Genomic DNA, 20,779 nt, shown 5'->3' on the forward strand with positions numbered 1-20,779 from the left:
ATTATTGCAATGAAATGGTTTGCAATATGCGTGGATGACGTCAATCGGTTGTTGTGATATTGACTGTTTTCATACTTTTGGGTCATTACAAAAATATGCGTTGGGGAAAATTATTGGATTTATGCTTGTCCATGATAAGTATGATGAATCTGTTTATTTTATTCCAATGGTATTTCATCAAAACGTTTGGGATTGGGAGCATGGAATGTACTCACAAAAGTAAATAGCCATAGCTATGATCTAACTAATGTATGATCGGTTTAATACTCGGCCCGAAAATAAATGCAAAAGTGAATTTATTTACGAAAAACAAGGTTAGCAAAACTGGAATTTCTTGAAATTGAATTTAGCGAGCGGAAAACTCGTCGAATTACCTATTTGCAAACGAAACAGATAATGAAAGGAAGCGCGAAAACTGGCTGGAAACGAGATTTCCTTCGACTCGCGATACTCGAACAAACTGACCTACATGTGTATTATGAACGAGCTACCCCTTCAACGGTATGGAACTCGTCATAGCTTTAAAACTTTCCTCAAATAACTTTGCTTGTCTGAAGTTTGCTACTACTTATAGTTATTGCGTAGCAGTACCTATTGTATAACAAAATATAGTCACCAGTGAGGCATCAAAGACTGACTTCATAGTCCTAGATGAAGCAGTTGACTTCGCACCGGGCAAAGTAATTTGACGAAGGCCAAAAATGACCACAAAACAACATCACTAGTTCCACTGTAATCGATTTGGAAAGCTTCGAAATAGTCTGAGAGCAAAATTATTTCGAATTTACATAATCATATTAGTGGATTAATGCTATTCATTAATTCGATACGTCAAATGTAGATTTCACTTTCCATTACCCTTTACAATATTCTATAACGAATAGATTTCTATCATATTTTTTTAATCGTCTACTATTTTTATTATTATTTTCACTTTACTTTGTCTTGCGTGGTAGTTTTCCAACACGTGTTTTAAAATTATCAATGACTAGCGATTTATTTATCAAACTGATAATTTTTTAACGTTTACATGAAGGGTTCGGCAAAGTAATTGCCTTTTCCATCATCCGCATTTTGGTCACATAGCCATCTACTGGATATAAATTGTGTCTAATGGCTTGTACTGGGATATTCTAAATTGAAAACCTCAGTACCTAACATACCCCGATCTGAGATTCCACTGGTCCTCCTTCACAGCAGTTACATCCTACTAACTAACGCAAAGAGGAAATTAATATAATTAAATTACTTCTACACTCAAGGATTGTCCCACATATAACAGTGTTACATATACACGGTTTGTTCTAGAAGGTCACGGTCAGACACAGGCGGTCTAGGCTCATAGGGTTATAGCTTATTGCTTATTTTACTACCCACATCTATGGAGGAAATACACGCCCAATTGGCCTTTCCAACCATTGATTTTACGAGGCTTTTCTTTAAGGGTCAGACTGCCATTGACATTTAACTTTCACAACAAAAATTGCGTTTTATCGTAATTAATTAACCACTAATTTAATTAATGATGCGGCCTAAAGATTAATTAAATTCTCTTTCCTGCTAAAGTAATTGATTTCGTCGAATTAATTTAAATCATGGTCATATTTGTTAGTTTTTGCAATAGTTGACATAATTTAGCTCACGAATGTGTATTAGCATAGACTTGCAAAGTCGCGGAGTCAATACAGCTGTCAGATCTGAGTAATCCTGTTACTAAGTAACATCCGCTCCCTTCCGGCCGAAAGAACTTATCCTATAATCGCATCGTCGAGTTTGGATACCACGTCAAAACCTCTTTGATACGGTTCACAGCCTCTGACCTTTGATTGTTTACAGTTGTAGCAGGTATTTTCTGTAAGAAGTCACTTCTGTATGTTTGTGTGTAACGGTCTTTTCAAATTGCAGTGTACCAGCTGTTGAGACATCAACTAAACATATGCTGTGGCACGTCAATTATTGTCAAACGCTCCACAGTTACTAGTTCCTCGTATTTGGGTCATAAACCAAGCCTTAATAGCGATGTCACAACTTAAATTGAAACGTGACGTCTAACGTACGATTAATCTGGAACTTTCTGGAATATGGAAGCAACGATTCGTTTATATACTAAAGTTCGTTTGAAGCAATGTTTAGTTTTTCGCAATTCGAACCGGAGCGGCCAAAACAAACAAAAATATCAAAGCAAATGCTGGGGATTGCCAGCCATTTTGTTTTTTTACATTCATCTTTCACCGGAGCAGTTGTACAGACTTTACGATCACTACTTCAAATGATGTTTAATTAAACTTTTATAATGACTTGGAGAAGTTATGGGTCTCGCTCGTTATATTATTGTATTTGTAGGACAGTTTGCTTCCACGTGGACTCAACGAGAGAGTTGTCACTACAAATTATATTAGAACGATAATAACGTCTCATCTATACTAATATTATAAAGAGGAAAACTTTGTTTGTTTGTTTGGTTGTAATGGATAAACTCAAAAACTACTGGACCGATTTCAAATATTCTTTCACCATTAGAAAGCTATATTATCTGCGAGTGACATAGGCTATATTTTATCCCGGTGCGGGCAGTAGCTCCCACGGGACGCGGGTGAAACCGCGGGAAAACGGCTAGTGAATCATAAAGAGCAATAAACCTAATAACAAAACACGGTTACAATTATTTCATAGTCTACAATTTGTTCTAAACAAAATCCGCACATAACCATGACCAGTTGACAGACATGAACAGACATTTAAATGCTGCACCCAGGTGTTTGTCGTCGACACTTGCGCGTGAGCATTATGTCAAGAACAAAGACACGCAAGCCGCACGCGCCGCGAATTGTTCGCGGGTGACGCAGAACCAGTTGCATCTATTCACCCAAAGTGCTCAAACGCTTTTATCAATGCATTACGTAGATCAGATAATGAGCATGATGCTTGTTAGAAAGGTTATGGTGACAATCATTATATAAATATGAGTAAAAGGACGATGGGCGTTTTGGTACCCTGTCCAACAGTGTTGATTCTAGTACCATTGCGTAGGTCTTGGCAAGCCAAAAAATGTTTACTATGACGACTAGTTCCAATTCCTTGTCCATTTCGCGTGACATCGACTAATAGAATGTATAATGTTCATAAATCATCAACGTAGACGTAGTTCTTAAATCCAACTGTATTGAATAAAAACTGGTAAAGTAACAAAAAAACAAGAATTTGGCCTTCTTAGAATGTTTGCCTGCCCACTGCTTTAAAAAAAGTCTGTGTGCAAACCTTTGCAGTTCACGCAGAATATAGCTTATGTATTTGATGAAAGTCTTTCAGTATTTACAATCAATTAATGTTTAATGATTATCGTGTTTTAATAACAGGTTTTTTTTTTTATTTCATATAATGTGTAGGTACATGGAAGCCAGTATGTTTAAAGATAGTATGTAACTAAAATGATTAGTTGTGTTTTCAGAAATGTTTTGAACTTTTGTCAAATCAGATGACGATTGTGTTTCCGTAGTATGACTCCATAGACTATTACAACCTTTAGATTATAATAGAGTGTATCTCAAACAATTTAAGATGTCTATTAACTGAGTTTAAAATTATTATACTGACGACATATGCCTCTTAATGAATTTGCATATATGGATGACATACTTGTTTCTATGTCGATTTAATTTTTATCGTTACTCGGATCGGACAGCTAATTGAGGCAAGCCCCATAGTTTTTATTATTGTTCACGTAAATACCTTTCTAATGATATATCATACGTTACTGTTGGAGCGGGTACCAAATCCCATACAAAGTGCCCATTGTCCTTTGGCGCAGCCGTTTTGACAAGTTAGATTGTAGAGCGAATATGGGATGCCCAATTGAGCCACTACGGTCCTACCTGTGTGCAAAAAAAGTTATGGAATACTGAAAAATGGTTGAAGACAACGACTAAATGTCGAAACATTGTGTCATAAGAGCTTAGTTACTTGACCATATCGGGTTATTCATTAGTGCCTTTAATGAGTCAACGAACCAATGACATCGCACAACATTTAGCTCTAGCTACCTTTCTAAAGGTACATTTGTGCGGCAGTTAGTAGGATAATTTTCTTGTTCAAGGGGCTCCGGTCTTGTACCTGCCCTTGGGCGCCATTGTGTAGTATGCAGCCCCATTGTTTGCCAGAGAGCTTAGTACACGCCTCCGGATTACAATTCCTCGTTGAGGACGTTTTAAAAATCTTGAACGTTGCGAAATGTGCAAACTTATTTCTTGAGATTGCAAATAGATTTGGAAACATCTTGAAGCTTACTCAGATGAATCACTGCCAGAAATATTTGAGATTAATGATTTAATGTGTCTGAGGCTACTGTGGTTTTAATAAATATTTGCCTTATGCGTTTTCCTTCGCTTGCAATAAAACACAAGGTGTGGTTACATCCGTATTGTACCGTAGCGTTGCTGGAAATCTGCAGCTCTATAGGTAAACAGTATTGTTACCGGTCGCGGTTCTCGGTACTCCGAGGTGACCTGCTTGCTTCATTCCGATGCCCAGGTGTTCTATATTTATATTCCATCCTGTCTGCAACATCGTGCGTACATCACGTTTGCTTATACAAACCTATACATCTGTACCACGAACCAGATCTTATATCTCTTCCATATTTATTTTTATATCTGTATCTACGGGTGCTATATAAACTTGTGCATTTATACCAGTTTCTATATGACGACTGATGTCTTTGTTTACTTACCTCATAGTTATTTCATTGAGTGGCCATTTGTAAGAAGGCTCGACTCGCATGCTGGACCTTTGCCCACTCGTTTTCTACTACCACTATAACTTTGTATTACTCGCCTACACATAAAATTGTACGTAGATAGAATGCGACCGGATTTTCTAGACTCCGCCGCTTTATTGGCAGTCCCTGGCATAGACACGCTGTCCGCTCTACACAGAAAATATTGCTAAATGTAACAAGTTATTTAGGGATTTTTTTATCATAATATTTACGTTCAGTGTTTACGATCACCAGTATCGTGTTTGCAATATTTAAAATATCTAATAGCGATAAAATTACATGAAAATCAAATCATTTATAAAGTTTCTCAACGTTTTGTACGCGTTACATTAAGTGCGAAAAATTCGTATTGTTGTTTCGCCGGTGTTAAAAATCCGCAAGGGATTTACAAAACCAAAGCGTAGCTAACCTACCTTCATCAGTTATTAACTCCATACAACCTTCATTTTGTTCCCTTTTATCCAGATTTTGATTAAACTTCGACCGAAAATACATTTCACATTTTCCAGCACTTTTCTACATTTTTATGAAAAAAAAAACGGGCATCAGTTATGCAAGACAAGTTCCGGCCCCATTAATGTTACAAAAAGCTTTTCATTTAATGGCTGTTGTTTCCTTTCACGTGGCTACTTCACACGCGACCGTTCGACACCCACGATTGAACTCAGACCTATTCTTAATTCTTCACACCTATGAACTCACTACTCTTAGAAATACGAGTTTGATCGTTCATTCTATCTTCGTTCCCTTATACAGTCTCCTCTCTTTGTACATTTCCAACCTCGATTCAATATTAAAGAAAGCTGTATCAACCAGTTAATATAAAATCTTCATATTAAGATTTGGAACATTGCCAAGTCCAGGAACATTACAATGTCCAGGAACATTGCCAAGTCCTCTTATAACCCGGTTGTTTAAGATACTTAGTACGATGCAGCTAAATAGCTCAATTATCGGTACACGTCAAGGTCTGGGAAGCCTCGTACGTGGAACAGAACAATTCGCTAATGATGGATGTAAGCGTTCTATTTTTTACACGGAATATCCTATTTATAGGAGCGCTGTACCGGATGATACGCTGGCTCTAATAGCCGTGATCGATGAACCACTAATCGGTGTCGAGCTCCAAGGGAGTATTAGTTATCTACCGGAATTTCCCGCTTTTGCTGATCCTTTATAAGATTGCCTTCAGAATGTTGAGGTGTAAAACCGTTTATTTTGAACCTCTACAGTAACGCTCATAAAAATAACTCAAAAAGATTCTTCGAATTTTATTTTTGGATCGTGGTTATCTTAATGTTCCTCTCCAGTTGTAACAAGTGGGACATTTTTTTCTACCGTTTCTGCCTGCTGTTGCAGCTTATAAATATCCCTTTCTATATTACTTACCTGAACTCCGCAATTTCTTAATATTTTGAAATGAAAGCCAATTTTTTAACTAGAAATCATGCCTGACAATGCTAACATTCTGAGAAAGAATTTCCTACCTACCAGTTAGTCTATTGTTTATGTTTAAGACAATAGCTGGACCATTAACCATAACAACTGTATTCGTACACATGGAATACGTTTCTCTATTCTTGTTTATAATATGTGTAGCATTGGTATTAGGATTTGAAACCTTACATTTTTGGTATTAATACTTCCCTAACGTGTTTCTTTAGAGATTCTGCACTTAATTGAATTGTCAATTCTTTTAGTTTTGGCACGGATGTTTTAAAATCACTTATTCCTAAAATACTCAGTGCTTCAATGTTTCCAGCTACACCACCTGTCTCCAATGCAATAATTCCCCCTTTCTATGGACTGGCGCCAAAAAATTCAGTGCAAATGTCCCCGGAAAGATAGCTGTAATTTAGTGCGGTCTCATTGCGATGTTTATTATTCTCGGCTGACACGTATTTATTCCTTACAACAGGCATACTCGAGAATTCATCGCTTCAATAATAATATCTTCTACGCGACCTTGCTTGATAAGAATTATGTTTTGTGTGGTGAACGCTTTCAGATGGATCGGTTGATAGATATTAAGATGTTTGCTCTTGTTATTGATATTGTAAGAGTAATGGTTATTTCGAAACCATATCCACTGTCTGTGAGATTGCCTTTTCTCCCACGTTGATTTTAGCATGATATCGAATTTTTCTGATGTATTATGTGAGTTTTTAGGCGTTGAATGTTTGCGACGAGACAATTCAGCAGCTGTTGAAACAATCCCTCTTATATCCGAGATGATGTAAGAACACGATTGAGTCTTGCCACGTTCTAGTGCTGGTAATATTCCCTCTGTTGCGTCGTGCCATTGTTTAGCGATTCGGTTTGCTAGGGCTGAACAATTTGGTATTATACCTACCTATAACAACAATATCCATTCACTAGTATTTGAGTATCTTCGAGCTGTGCTGTGCCACTTCTTCATTAATCAAGTTAGGAATAGGAAAATATATTCATGGTTACGATCCCGCATAATTTTGTTTAATCTACGTCCTCTTAATAACAAAGCGTCAAAAGTGTATGATTATTAAAGGCACAGGAATAAAATCACACAGATTGTATTGCTGTAGTTTTCCTTATTATTTTTGTTCACATACAATTATCCTCAATTAGCCTGAAGACTGTTATTGGTAGTGCGATATCGCCTACCGTGCCGTAAGAGCATTTAATTATGAGCTGGAACGCATTTGTATAATGAAACATTGACTTGTAATCGTATTATGTCAGCCAAGCAACTTTGAATAGTAATTTATTATGATATAATAATGTGGCAACCTTACGTTTAACGGAGAAAGAGCACGTTTGACCCACAAAATAATCGACGAAGCAGTTCCGTCCGACATTTTGTACTAACTTTTAATTATCACCATTGTTTCTCTGTATGACTAAACATATGAAAATGAGAATCTTCAAGTGGCAAACGAAATGCATCGGGGACATTGCAAGTGGCAGAATTGCCGACACTAACGGTTTTTACAAACTGTTATTGAAATATCGGTCCCACTGTAAATAAATGTGGAATTGTACATGTTATAAATACATTTATGTTAGCACCTAAAGCTATATTAGTCAGACAAAAATTGGGGTGTCTCTGTATAAATTATTCATTGTAGTGGAACAAAATAGCTTTATCTACTTTGGGTAGTTTCCACAAACAACTTCTAAATAAATAAATGAAGAAAAATACTTTTAGAAAAATCTAATGTTACATCAAAATTGTGACCTCGAAAAGTCCGAATCATCTCTTCCTTCTCTTAAGAACTTCCAATAATGTAATGAATCAACTCTCTCTTGCTTAACTCAATATCGTTGCGAAGAATAAACTTGGAAATAATATTATCTTCATTACATATTCAATTACTGCTCTCGTGCGGTGTTAAAACAGCACTCTAGTAGATCTCTCTAAGAGGAAGGACAAAAGAAAATGTAATAAAAGTATCGATTTCCAAGCCAAGAGCACGAAGTGATCAGCGAATTCAATTTAGCAGTATGAAACTTTAGAACAAACACTTTGAAACTGCGAGAATTTATCGCCATGGAGGCGAAAGGCATGTTGGAAGTGGTACGGCAACGACCTTGACCGAAAGTGTTTGCGTACCGATAAACATTTCGAAGAATTTTCCGATACACATAGATGGGACTAGCTGTCTATACAATTATCGATCAGTCTACCAAAAGTAACTATTAACCCACTACCTCATGTCTAGGCCGTGGCATAATACTTTACAGACTGGCACTAACTAACACAGACAGACATAATACAAAGTTCGGTTATCACATTAATTTACACTCAAACAGAAAGCGATAAGGCTGAAAATAGAATTGAACTCGAGATAACAAACAGCCATAATCGGTATTAACGAAGTTTTTATAAAATTTAATCCAGCTTATGGATTTGGTATTGAATTTAAAATTGAATGAAAGAACAACGTTGCGGTTGCATAATGTATTCATTTCTTAGAAGTTGGGTGGCAGTTCTTTGTATTCCTTATTGACTTTGAACCTACTTGTTTTAACGATTAGCTGACAATCCAGACGGCTTTAATGTTTATTGAAACGCCGAGAATCTAAGAATTCCATTATATGGCTTATATCTTGTAACTGTTTGTCATTCTCCAAAAAAACAATTCTTATTTCATGTTCACAAGTTTCTGTTATATTTGGAACCTCTTCTAGATTATGCTAAATTCATAGAAATCGTTAGCTGTTTATTACTATTTATCTTGAGAAAATATTTATGTCCGCTGTAGGTGGCTGGTTAGAAACTGTAGCTGCAGGCGAAAGTCAGTTTCTAGTCTACTTGTGTGAGAGAATAGTCACGACTATGATATTTTCATTATTATGATTACTTTCGATCAATATTCGAAGAGGATCTATTGTCATAAAACACCACAACAATTTAGTTACATTTAGAAGTTCTCCCACAAGGCGTGAAAGTAACATTATCTAGGTCAGCGTTCCTTATGATAATTATTCTGAGAGGTCCGCGTTCAGCAATGGACATCTTTCTGCCGATATGAATATAAAGACAAAAATTATCTCTAGAAAGCCACACAAGACCCACGAGTTTATCACAATATGCACTCTCTTATCTTTAATTCCACAACGCAACTTTAAATGTTTGTATAGTACATACAAATGCACTCTGTAAAGCAATATTGCGATCGAGTCTAGAAGGAAATTGTTGAAATACCGCTTCAAAATGCCGGCGCTCGCAGCCGCGGTAACTGTGAATGACTCCATGATGAAGCTCATACCGGTCATACAGTTTGCATGTACGATACCAATATGCATTTAAGACCAACGGGATCCCGAAAATATATTATGATTATATAAAAGCAACAGCAGATTTTCGTTTATGAGATTAATTTCCGTTAGTGCGGAGCAGATGCCCTGTGATTCAGATTATGAATGCAAGTGCTGCAGTAGTGCCAGCTTCACTATCAACTCCATATTTAAACGATTGCGGAAGAGATTGTTACAATGCGGATATTGCATAAAGGATATAACAGTTACATCTTTTATTATTGTGATTACTTGAAACGCCGCCGATACTAGAAATGTATTCGGCAAAACATTTGCCGTCATTTACATATTCGAATTTTATGTCCTTCATATATCATTGTATAATTGCGGAATACTGACGTCACGGATCGACGAAAAAACGTGTCGCACGTGACCTGATGTGACCCATTCATCATTATTAATATTTATTATGATTTTAGCTATCTTTTGGGAAGGAACGATGTTCCATAGCAACATGTACTTGTGTATGTTATGTATATAGGTCGTATAGATATCTGTCGGCGTGGGTGATATCCTATACTAGAGTGAACATAGCCGGGATGCGGAGCTGGCGCCATCTGTGCAAACATTGATATTGACCTTCGGCGCTACGGTTGTTTGTCGCGAACCATCAATAACTTGCGAACGTTTTATTATAAACACTTGACGTTTTGATGATAAACATCACATTGTACCAATGAATCGATGTAGCCTCGTAACGGACTCAAGAACGTAGTAAAATCAATAGTATTGATTTGAACGACTCCTCACATTCAATGCTCTCATACATAGTTATAGAAGACAGGCTTCGTCTGCCCTTTTATTTCAGCAAACTGCATTGTGCATGCAAATATTTACGGTCCCGTCTAAACCGATATGACCTTTTTCAAAATGTCATAGCCTGAATATTGTCAACCATCGATATATATGTACTACGTACTAGATAGAACGTTCCGAACAAAAAGCTTACCACACTGAACTGCAGTGCAGACTATGCAGTGCCCAAAATGGCAAATCAGAGCGATTTTGACACCTGCGTCAGATGGATGTCTATGAAACGACAATTATAAAATAGAAAATACATATCAGGGTATAAACTTACACATATAAACTAATTCGAGAGTCAAGTTAGTAAAATTACACGCTGTTCATGCTATTACAACGCTTGTATATCATACTTTTCATTTATAATTCAATTTTACAAATATGCATTAATTTGTTCCCGCCCGCCATCTTAAATTATGGATTAAGAAAATCGTGCAGAAACAGATGTGCCATAAAACTGGCAGTAGGTAAAATATCAATGAAAACAGACTTCACTTTGTCATGGTATGTTCTTACTTTCAAGAAAAAATAATTAAATTCGCGAAAATTTGTGATAGCCCTCTTAAGAAAAAAAAAACATCGTAATTAATATTAAAAACCCTAAAAATAAGTTCCTGGTTTTAATATATTACATGATTTTGCATTCAATTAGATATAAATAAACTTTTTGATATATTACATGATTTTGAATTCACTTAGATATAAACTTTTTGAGTAATGAAAAATGTAGGCAAAATACGAGCGACGTTTCTGCAATTAACATCAATGAGGATGACTACATGTCACAATACGTCATCGAGATGTCAACAGACGACTTATGCAGGTAAATTATTTGTATGGATGTTCTTGTCTATCGCTAGAATATATGTCAATGTTGTCAACTGTATTTTTGTATGCGTTTTTTTACCAATGCCTGGGAGGTTGTCTAAAAATAGAAGAGCATCGTTGGCGCTTTGTTGACGATTTTTTTTAACCTACACAAATAATGCATTCAATACAAAATTGCCCAATTTACTTTGTCAATTATTGCAAATAGGTACTGCAAAAAAGACCCCGATCATTTTGTTTTTGCTAGAAAGGCATCAGCGGTGTCCGTTTTCCAGTAAGTCATAAAGCGGACACAGTGTTATATTCTTGGAGTTGATCGGCCGAGACTGGTTTGACAGTCGTCACGGTGTTCGCCTGTGTCGCTGCGTACGTTGAGGCTAGATAGGCGCCGTTATCGCCGTCAAAATGGCGGCGCGTGGCGTCGGCCATTGCACGGCGCGGTCGTTGACGCGGCCCGGCCGGTGGCGTGGCGCGAGTATTGATTGCCTTGGTACAGGCGCCGACGTACAGCGACATCTAGTCGCTGTGAGATGAACCTTTTAGTTTGAGTTATGAGGATAGATGGTGTTAGTAGTGTATTGGTTTTATTCATGATTTTGTTTTGTTTTCTATATTTAATGGGTAATGAAATGAAGAAAACAATAAAAATAAGGACAAAATGTTACTCAAAACTTTGTCCATTTAAGTAGTAGAGAGTCGATGGAAATAAACAGTAGTCTCAAATAATTAAAGTCCGATGTGAACCGTTAGCTTAAATTAAATTATAACTTCGAAAAAATCTTATCCTTATTCTACTAAAAGCAATGTTATTTAATCAATTTAATCTTTTGTCTCCAGTGTAAAGACTTCGAGAAGGTGGGAGCCACGCTAGCGACGACACCCTGTGACGTGGTGGAAGAGGCTGACATCACCTTCTCATGTGTCGCAGACCCTCAAGCAGCTAAAGAGGTAAACAGCAACACCCTAGATATACTTAAGAAAGATATCAGAAACCAGGTTACAAAGGGATGGCATAATAACCCTGCCCTACACACGGCAGTGGACGGCAATTTGCTGATTATTATATTCATCATCATAATGGTCACTTATGACCCTTTTCTTTGATATATGAAGTACAGTAATACCGAAAATACCATTCAAATCCAAGTGAATCGACCCATTACACGGTACCCATTGAATAACAGATAGGTACCTCCCTATTCTACCTCTAAGAGCCATCATATAAATAATAGCCGATGTTCACGGCTAGGTGTGTCGGCACAAAGGTCAGCTCGCAGTCAGGGCTGTGCCGACCTTTACTCTGAATTTTTATGGGTCACGGGTACCACCTCATCCGGAAGATTAGTGCGTGGTTTGTTCAAAATTTTGAGTTCCTGTGATCGGTGGGATGAGAAAATTGAGAACATTTTTGGGTGTTTTGATCGTAATTTGGTCATGTCTAGAAGATTCTATAGGCACCTGTAGCTCTGCTCGATTTTACACGTCGGTTCAGGGACTAAAAGGATAGTTACTTTTTATGAAATAAGAAGGTACTTCGACTACAAAGTAATTTAGGAAAGGATTCTAAAAATAAATCTTAATTTTTTGTGATACTTCTTCTTGTCCTGTTCCCAAGTTATTTGGATAGGTACTTAAACTTAGATAAGTGGTTAAGTGTCTAAATATACCTTGATACTTAAGTTTGTTCACTTATATTTTATGGTTCATTGCAGATCACTGTTATATGTTGCGCCCACACATAAACAAGCCCACGTATTCACTTAAATGTTGAAAGGTTAAGTACTAATGATAAGGGAATATTCTATTGAAAATAACTGAAGGAGCACAAATCTTTAAGTAACTTTTTATAATTATGCATGTAATGTGTATCCTTTGTTGGAGTTCCCTTTTGAATAAAATAAAATAAACAATTTAATAATCTTGGAAAACCCATCCACAACCTCTACCATGACCATGAAAATAGATTTTATTATTATTTTAGACATTACTTCAGTAAGTAACTAAGCTATATTCTATTGTCTTTTTTTAAATTAGTAATCGACATTAAGGGCTAATAAAATATTACAAACAATGGCCTCTGCCGCGTCTGTTTGTCTGGCTGTGTTAAACGAAAAAACTACAAAACATATTCTATTTCCTTGCATTGAACTAGGTACATATTTACCCAAACTTTCTTCATTTAAATCCAGATGGTGTTCGGTAACTGCGGCGTGCTGCACTGTCCCTCGCTGGAGTCCAAAGGCTATGTGGAGATGACGTCGATAGACTCGGACACCTCACACGACATCGTGGAAGCTATTAGCGGGAAGGGAGGACGGTATTTGGAAGCCCAGGTAAAGAAATATGTCACTTTATAAATTCTTTGGTAAAAAATATACCACCTGACGTGTGTCGATTTGTGTGGTCTGTGCCATCAAGCTCCGGAATGGATGAACCGATTTGGATTTCGAAGTAATGTCAGTTTGGAAATGAATTCATTTTTTATTGTGTTAAAAATATATCCTGAAACAGGTTACAATTATTAAAAAGATGAATGATAAAAAATAGACAAATTAAATTAAATACATTTTCCTCGATGTCTCAAACTAAACAGCTATCCTATTTATTGTATCTGCCAAGTTCTATCAGTAGTGTTCGCTACAGCTTTCCATTTGAAGAGCAAGCCCTTAAGCCAAAGTGTTTGCTAGTGAAGCATCATCAACATATAACAGCTTCGGCGATGCATTTTTGTTATTTATATTCCCGCTTGATGTCTTTTCATTAAGGTTTAGAGTGGCTGTAAAACTTTATCGCTTCATTTTATTGAAGTTCTCACTCGTGACAGGATCCATCAACTTTTCTGAGCGCTCAAATTAAATGTGAGGTCATTAATTTTTTAAATTGGTTGCATGAAAGCTGTTTCCTGTGGTTTTACTCGTTGGGAAATATTTCATGCAGGATCATGGCATGGTAATGGCCATGTACAATTAGTGAAACAGACAACCAACTTTATCATGTAGATATGAATTCAACGGCAAGGATTAGAGATCCTGACTCATGCCTTGAGCATAGCTCAAAATCACACTTAACTTCCAAAATGGCCCCAAATATGTATGTTCATATTCTAAACAGTTATAGTTATCGGCACGGATAATGAGCTCTCGGCGGAAGAGTGGGGATCGCTTTGCGCACCGTACACATAAGGCAATAAATCACTTCTGCGCAGGGGAAGGTCAGGGATCAATATCCTTGCCGATGATTATATTCCTAAGTATTTTGCCTTCATATCAAGTTAATTACAACTTAACCCATCGTTCTCACCCCAAAAAAATAACTAACAGCACATTTCTCCCTCATTTCAGATCCAAGGCTCAAAAACGCAAGCAGAAGAAGGCACGCTGATAATCCTCGCGGCCGGAGACAGATCACTGTTCGACGACTGCCAGTCCTGCTTCAAGGCGATGAGCAAGAACTCCTTTTACCTTGGTAGTAGTCAGCTGCTCCGGTTGTGGACGCGAGGAATCTTGGACGTTGACACTTATCTTTGTTTTTTGTTCTGTTGGCCCGTGATGTGTTGCTGTAAATTTTTAGTGTTTTTTTAGGCAGTGGGTTTTATATAGGCTTTACTGGAATGAGCTGCAGATCTGCAAGTGTCTTAAGGCCAGTTTCACCGGGCTCAGAGAAGGTCTCCCTCTGATAGCTTATTAGGAACTTATCTGACACATAAACTAACTTTTGGTTTTACAGATCTCGAATAGCAATATTTGGTAGAAATTATAAGTAGGCTTTATTTGGCAGATAACATTAACTGTCGCATAACTAGCTGACACATTATGGGTAACCAGTGAAACCAGTGTCAGAATTTTCTCAATACTCCTGGCAGCCTCTGTGAATGACGACGAACGAGAGACTAAAAAGATGATAATGATAGAAGATGATGTCTTTTTTATGCTACAGGGAAACTGACATCGCGGGCCTTTTTGTTTTTTATGTTTTAGTTTTTCTTCTTTATTTTTATTTATAATTTTAATATCCGTTTAACTGTCAACGTCTTAATCTGAGCGTTCTTTAGAATAAGTTTAAAATGTAGTTAATAAGTTTTTTTTTGTTTATGTCAAAAGTATATTCAATTTACTCTACCTCTATCGAATATCTCTATCGCTTGAAGGTTGGCTGTAAGAGAACCCAATTCTGGTTTCTGGTTAAGCTCGCCGTTGTACATAACTGTCTGTATTCCTTATGTATTTGCTGTTTAGTGTGCAATAAAGAATAGAGGAAAAGCATATATTTTTGGGTCCTTATCACAGGCGTTGTGTTATGAACGTGGGTGTATTAAGCATAGTACATTTGGACCAATTCGACAGATTGTTTAAAGATATATGTGAAAACTAATCTTGTGCGGCCAGTGTAGAATAAGACTTACACCACTTGCGAGCCGCTCCAGGGAAGACCGTATAACCAAGTCGTTGAGGTTTCAAAATCAGTTCAATTATTTTGTGATAAGTTAAAACTTACAAATTTACATTTATAATTTTTGCTACCTGTTTTCCATTTTGAGATTAAAGTTAAGTAAATAAACCTCAATATCATGTTCTACACATAAATTAGCCTTCACAATAAAAATGTACTACATATAATATATACGGGCCTGCTAAAAGAGATTTTATATGAAATAAGTTGTGCCCCCTTTTTTTGCTATTTTTCTTCTTGTTTGTATTTAACTGTATACATAAAGTATTTAATAAATAAATACAAACCCCCAATCTACAGTATAATATTGTAACATTACTGATCACCCCCCCTATCCCCAGGCGACATCGGCAACGCGTCGAAGATGAACTCGGTGCTGCAGGTGGTGGGCGGCGTGTCGCTGGCGGCGCTGGCGGAGGGGCTGGCGCTGGCCGACCGCGCCGGCCTCAACCAGGCCGACCTGCTCGACGTGCTGGCCCTCACGCCGCTCGCCTCGCCGCACCTCATACTCAAGGGACGAGGTATGTCTTTTTGTAAATGCTAGATTGACTCCGTGTGGCTGTAACGTTTCCTAACAACGTAAATCGGGTCAATAATTTTGACTAGTTTAACAGCCGTTCCGAATATTCTATCTATTGTTTTGTTGCTTACTGGCGATAGAATTTCGACATTAGCCCCATACAAGCAATGTCAAGTTCCTCTAGAAAAGAAATTAATAGATTGATAGGATGGTAACTGCTGTTAATCGCATCTCACACTAAAAATTCGAGGTATAGGTATTGAGGCTAACTATGATAGACCGCGTCGGTTCACACGAGCGTTGCCACATGGTTAAGCGCGATAGCAAACAAATTACACCTAGAACTTACAAAAAAATTTCTGGCGCTGCGAACAGTTACAAAAAATTATGTGCAACAAAATTCACTAATTTGAATGCGATACCAGTTAAAAATATATTGACCATAGCTACAGCGTATCGAAATATCACGTTTTAAATATTTTTTTTGATCTTTTAAAACTACAAAAAATAACATACACATTTTTCTGATTCCAGCAATGATAGAATCGTCGTACTCAACCCACCAGCCTCTAATGCACATGCAGAAGGACCTCAAGCTAGCCCTAGGTCTTGGAGACACCCTGGAGCAATCCCTTCCTCTCACAGCCACCACCAACGAGATCTTCAAGCATGCCAAGCGCCTCGGCTACGCGAACCATGATGTCGCCGCCGTATACATCCGCGCTAGGTTCTGAGCTCAGGACAACGGGACCTGCGATTCTGTGACCTTAATTACACAAAATAATGAAACAACACAGTAATTTGTTACTCTAAATCTGTCTAGTAGGATATTTGGCCATTACTTCCGCAATTCTTGGTGAGTTTGAAGTTTGACTGCGCGGGAGAAATTTTAAAAACGTAACTGCGTCAGTAAAATCAAACTTGCCAAGTAATTTTAGAAGGTAGTGTAATTATTTCCAAGATCTTACTGCATGGATGATAAACTTTCAGAGTGGTTGGTGTCTCCTCAGACATAGGTATCTTCTACTTTCTGTGTTTGAAGTGACTTTTATAAAAGAATTTGGTAGGAGATTGAGAAAGAAAGAATGAAAAGAGTGGCATGGGTAATATCTATGCCATGTTCGTAGGTTAGTAAAAAGGAATGTTATATGGTGCCTACGGGTTTATATTTTAAAGCAAGTATCTTTTTATGAAACCAAAGGGTATATAAGTAACAAATAAAAGATATTCCGTAAGTCACTTCATTCAACTATTCGAATCTTAGGTCATCGAACTATTGACGATACAATATTATTTTAGTATATTCAGTTCAAAAATATTGATTTGTTGCGTGATTCGTGCATTTAAAAATCAAGGAAATTCAGGGTATGTTCGTTGAAAATATTCGATGATTATTATTTTATTGCGTAAATAATTATGTTTTTATCAAAACCAATATGAATTTTCAAAATATCGGCTCAAAATTGCAATCAAAAGAAATATTTGTATAAATCGAATGACCAATCTTGTCTCATTAATCGAAGTTCTAAATATATTTTTATGAAACTTGTAACGTATTTTAATCGCCAAGAATTCTCATTTCTGTCTGTGTGCATAACAGTGAGAACGCGTGTCCATGGTAATGGACAAAATGGGTAATTTTAGATATAAATAGTGGACTTTTAAAAGTATTGTTTTTAAGCAGTGCTTGTAAATATAGCATTTTATTACAAAGTAGAGTAGCTTCCTCATTTTAAATTCGTCACAAAGTTGTGTATATTACTTCCATTTAGTTGGACATAAAGGCTTCGGCTGTGTCATATGCCTGCGCTTAAGCATCCATGAAACATGACGATATTTAAATGAAGGAGCTACTCCGTATGTATTTTAGCTACTCATGTGACTTAATGTGCAAATGATTTAATCAATATATGTATCAATGTCTAATATGAAAACGAGTAAATAAGCTATACTATTAAACACAAGTTAAATCAATTTCAGTGTTGTATTAGACAGTTTTAAAATTACATTAGCCAATTTTGAAATATCTTGAATGTTGTAATACCTCAGGATAATTTGATGATGATAATTCAATATTAATTAGTAAATGTTCGCAGTCACAGAACCGTAAGCGTCCCAAATAGAACATTGAATTAATTTTATTGTGGAAATGTTAATATAAGACAATCTATTAGATAAGTCACAATGCAACGTCTGTTTACTTGAATAAACGGTTTACACTAATACCTTCTCATTTTATTGTAGTGTTGCAAGAAGAACGTCGTAAATTAAGTATTTTACTATAGTGAATTTTCGGAAATAATTTAAACCCTATTTTTGACGAATATGAATGTTTTTAACCTTGAATCATGTTTTGTAATAGTTTAATTTGAAGTCAAGTATGCGGGGACGTTCCTCAATAGTCTCGGTTTTAGTTTAAGATTTAATTGACGAGAATCATGTTGAGTTGTTATCTCCCGAGTGGTGTATGTTGCGTTATATTACGTATTTCTCAATTTATTGTCATCCTATGATAAGCTACAATAAACTATGATTAATAAATAATATATTACTACTTTGATTCTATATATTCTCCTTTTTTAGCATACAATATTAAATTTGTATCCACTACAGCAGAAATAGAAAGTGCTGTATTCCTTTGACAACATATGACAGATATAACATTCACAACACTGGATATCATCATTAATCATCGATTTTATCGTTTGTCATTATATAACCAAGAATAGAATAGAATCATCAATTTTACCTACTTGGGAAAATAATTAAAAATTTACAAAAACACTTCTAAATCGAAAAAATCAGGCTTCCTTCTTCCTTTCTGCAAATTGAATAAGATCACTTCTTTCGTAGTCAGTAGACTAGAAAAAATAGAGAGACATTAGTGCACAATGTGTGTCTCATAGTTTTTATATACCGATCGACAGATAGATACCAATGGAAAGCAGCTATGTGAGTCGGCTGGAAATCGCAATTCATCCAACCAAAGGAAGCACGGCACAAAAAAAAACTCCCTAAATAGATCTCCCTCATCTTATAATAGAGTTTTCACTCAAAGAAAAACCCTATAAAACTTTATGGAACTGCATTTTACATACGTAAACTTCGGTGACTGTTGACCTTCAAAATGCTTCATTTTTACGACAAAATGTATATCGTCTAAAAATATAGCGATCTCATGATTTAAGCCGACTGGTCACGCTATCGGAGGAAGCGAGCGCGAGCATAAAAATTGCGATCCGATGAAAGGTCGCGAAAGTTTAGGGGAACCACAACCTGAGGCTGCTTTTATAAATTAGATAGATTTTTAGATACTTATGCAGGTGCAGCTAAGTAAATTATAGGGAGCAAAAGTTGCTACGCAGATTGAGCAGATGATGAAGGTGCCTAGCTCCCTACTCTGAAGTTAATTAAAAACGAAACGGCTGATTGAGTAACTATTAGAAATGAGACTATTGTGCCAATCACCTTTTTACCAACTATGTCTCATCGGATGCAGCTGAGTAGGTAGGTACCAGTGTTTTACTATAAAAACCACTACCCTGTTTATTAATTTAGGTAAGTACTTATAAATTACTTAGATATGTACTAGGAACATAGAAACACTAGGAAGTATGGAGTAACACTAGGGTACGACATGAGGTCGTGTATCAGGCGCCCCGCCGGCTAGACGGTTATAGATCGCGCATGATTCGCTGCGGTTACGCATGTTTCCGCCAACATCATGCCTGACGTCATTCCGTGGTCATTTCGCCATGTTTCAGCTATCACGCTTAGCAGCCGTGTCTCCTAAGACGTCGACTGTATTTCAGTTTTACATTACACAATATTTTATAGCGATTTGAATTTATATCTGTAGCCCTGTCTGGTTTTTTAAAAGAACTGCTGCCAACGCATCTTTCATTGAACATCTTTGGCAGTCCTTACGGGTAGTTAAAAGTCATAAGTCTGATAACCAGTCTTACCAAGGGGAATACCCCTGGGTTGCCCAAGTAATTGGGTTGAGGAGATCTGCTCCTTGTAAATCTGTAGCATCCATTTGACTGGAAGCCGACCCCAACCAACATAGTTGGGAAAAGGCTCCGACGATGATGCTGCCAACGCAAAATGTACCTACCTATCCTATAACAGTCCTCTTCTACCTACTTATATAGGTATGGTACATGCTCGCATTATGCTATCTTTTTCCTAAAATAAATGGCAGGATGTTCCTTTTCCTGTATAGATTCCTTAGCACGTAAGCGGTTGTGTTACTTAGTTGATCAGAACTATGGTTCTGGATATGATATTTGTTGATTCACAGAGGAAACAACAGATGTGCCGAATGTAGTTACCTATACATTTTTTGTTTAACCGATTGATTAAGCGTTTTATAACGATCGAGCGATCGTAATACGTAATAATTATGCTAACCAGCTTTTAATGTTGTTTTCTTTCGTATGTCGGATGAGTATTTTTTACGTCTTTCATAAAACATTAAAGACCGTAAAGATTTTTTAACGTTTATTAGGTATATTCCTTTGTATAGAAGGCAAATCGTTGGCGACCTCACGAACTGTCGAGCCCAACATGCAAATCCGCAATAACTCTAACCTTATTATGAA

The 20,779-nt window shown here is 36.8% G+C and overlaps 1 protein-coding gene across 3 annotated transcripts in view; it reads left to right on the forward strand.

Moving 5' to 3' along the window:
* Positions 1 to 18,721, forward strand: part of LOC124635518 (putative oxidoreductase GLYR1 homolog) — a 54,819-nt gene extending 36,098 nt beyond the window's left edge. For 2 of the 3 annotated variants that reach the window (XM_047171404.1, XM_047171406.1), the window contains exons 8-12: positions 12,044 to 12,154; positions 13,396 to 13,539; positions 14,548 to 14,674; positions 15,997 to 16,176; positions 16,710 to 18,721. In XM_047171404.1, coding sequence (XP_047027360.1) covers positions 12,044 to 12,154; positions 13,396 to 13,539; positions 14,548 to 14,674; positions 15,997 to 16,176; positions 16,710 to 16,909 — 762 coding nt within the window. In that variant the 3' untranslated portion in view covers positions 16,910 to 18,721. The remainder of the gene's footprint in view (positions 1 to 12,043; positions 12,155 to 13,395; positions 13,540 to 14,547; positions 14,675 to 15,996; positions 16,177 to 16,709) is intronic. The other variant, XM_047171405.1, reaches the window with a different exon arrangement.
* Positions 18,722 to 20,779: the final 2,058 nt, after the last annotated feature.

The sequence above is a fragment of the Helicoverpa zea genome, chromosome 13 (genome assembly GCF_022581195.2).
Source record: "Helicoverpa zea isolate HzStark_Cry1AcR chromosome 13, ilHelZeax1.1, whole genome shotgun sequence".
NCBI lineage: Eukaryota > Metazoa > Arthropoda > Insecta > Lepidoptera > Noctuidae > Helicoverpa > Helicoverpa zea.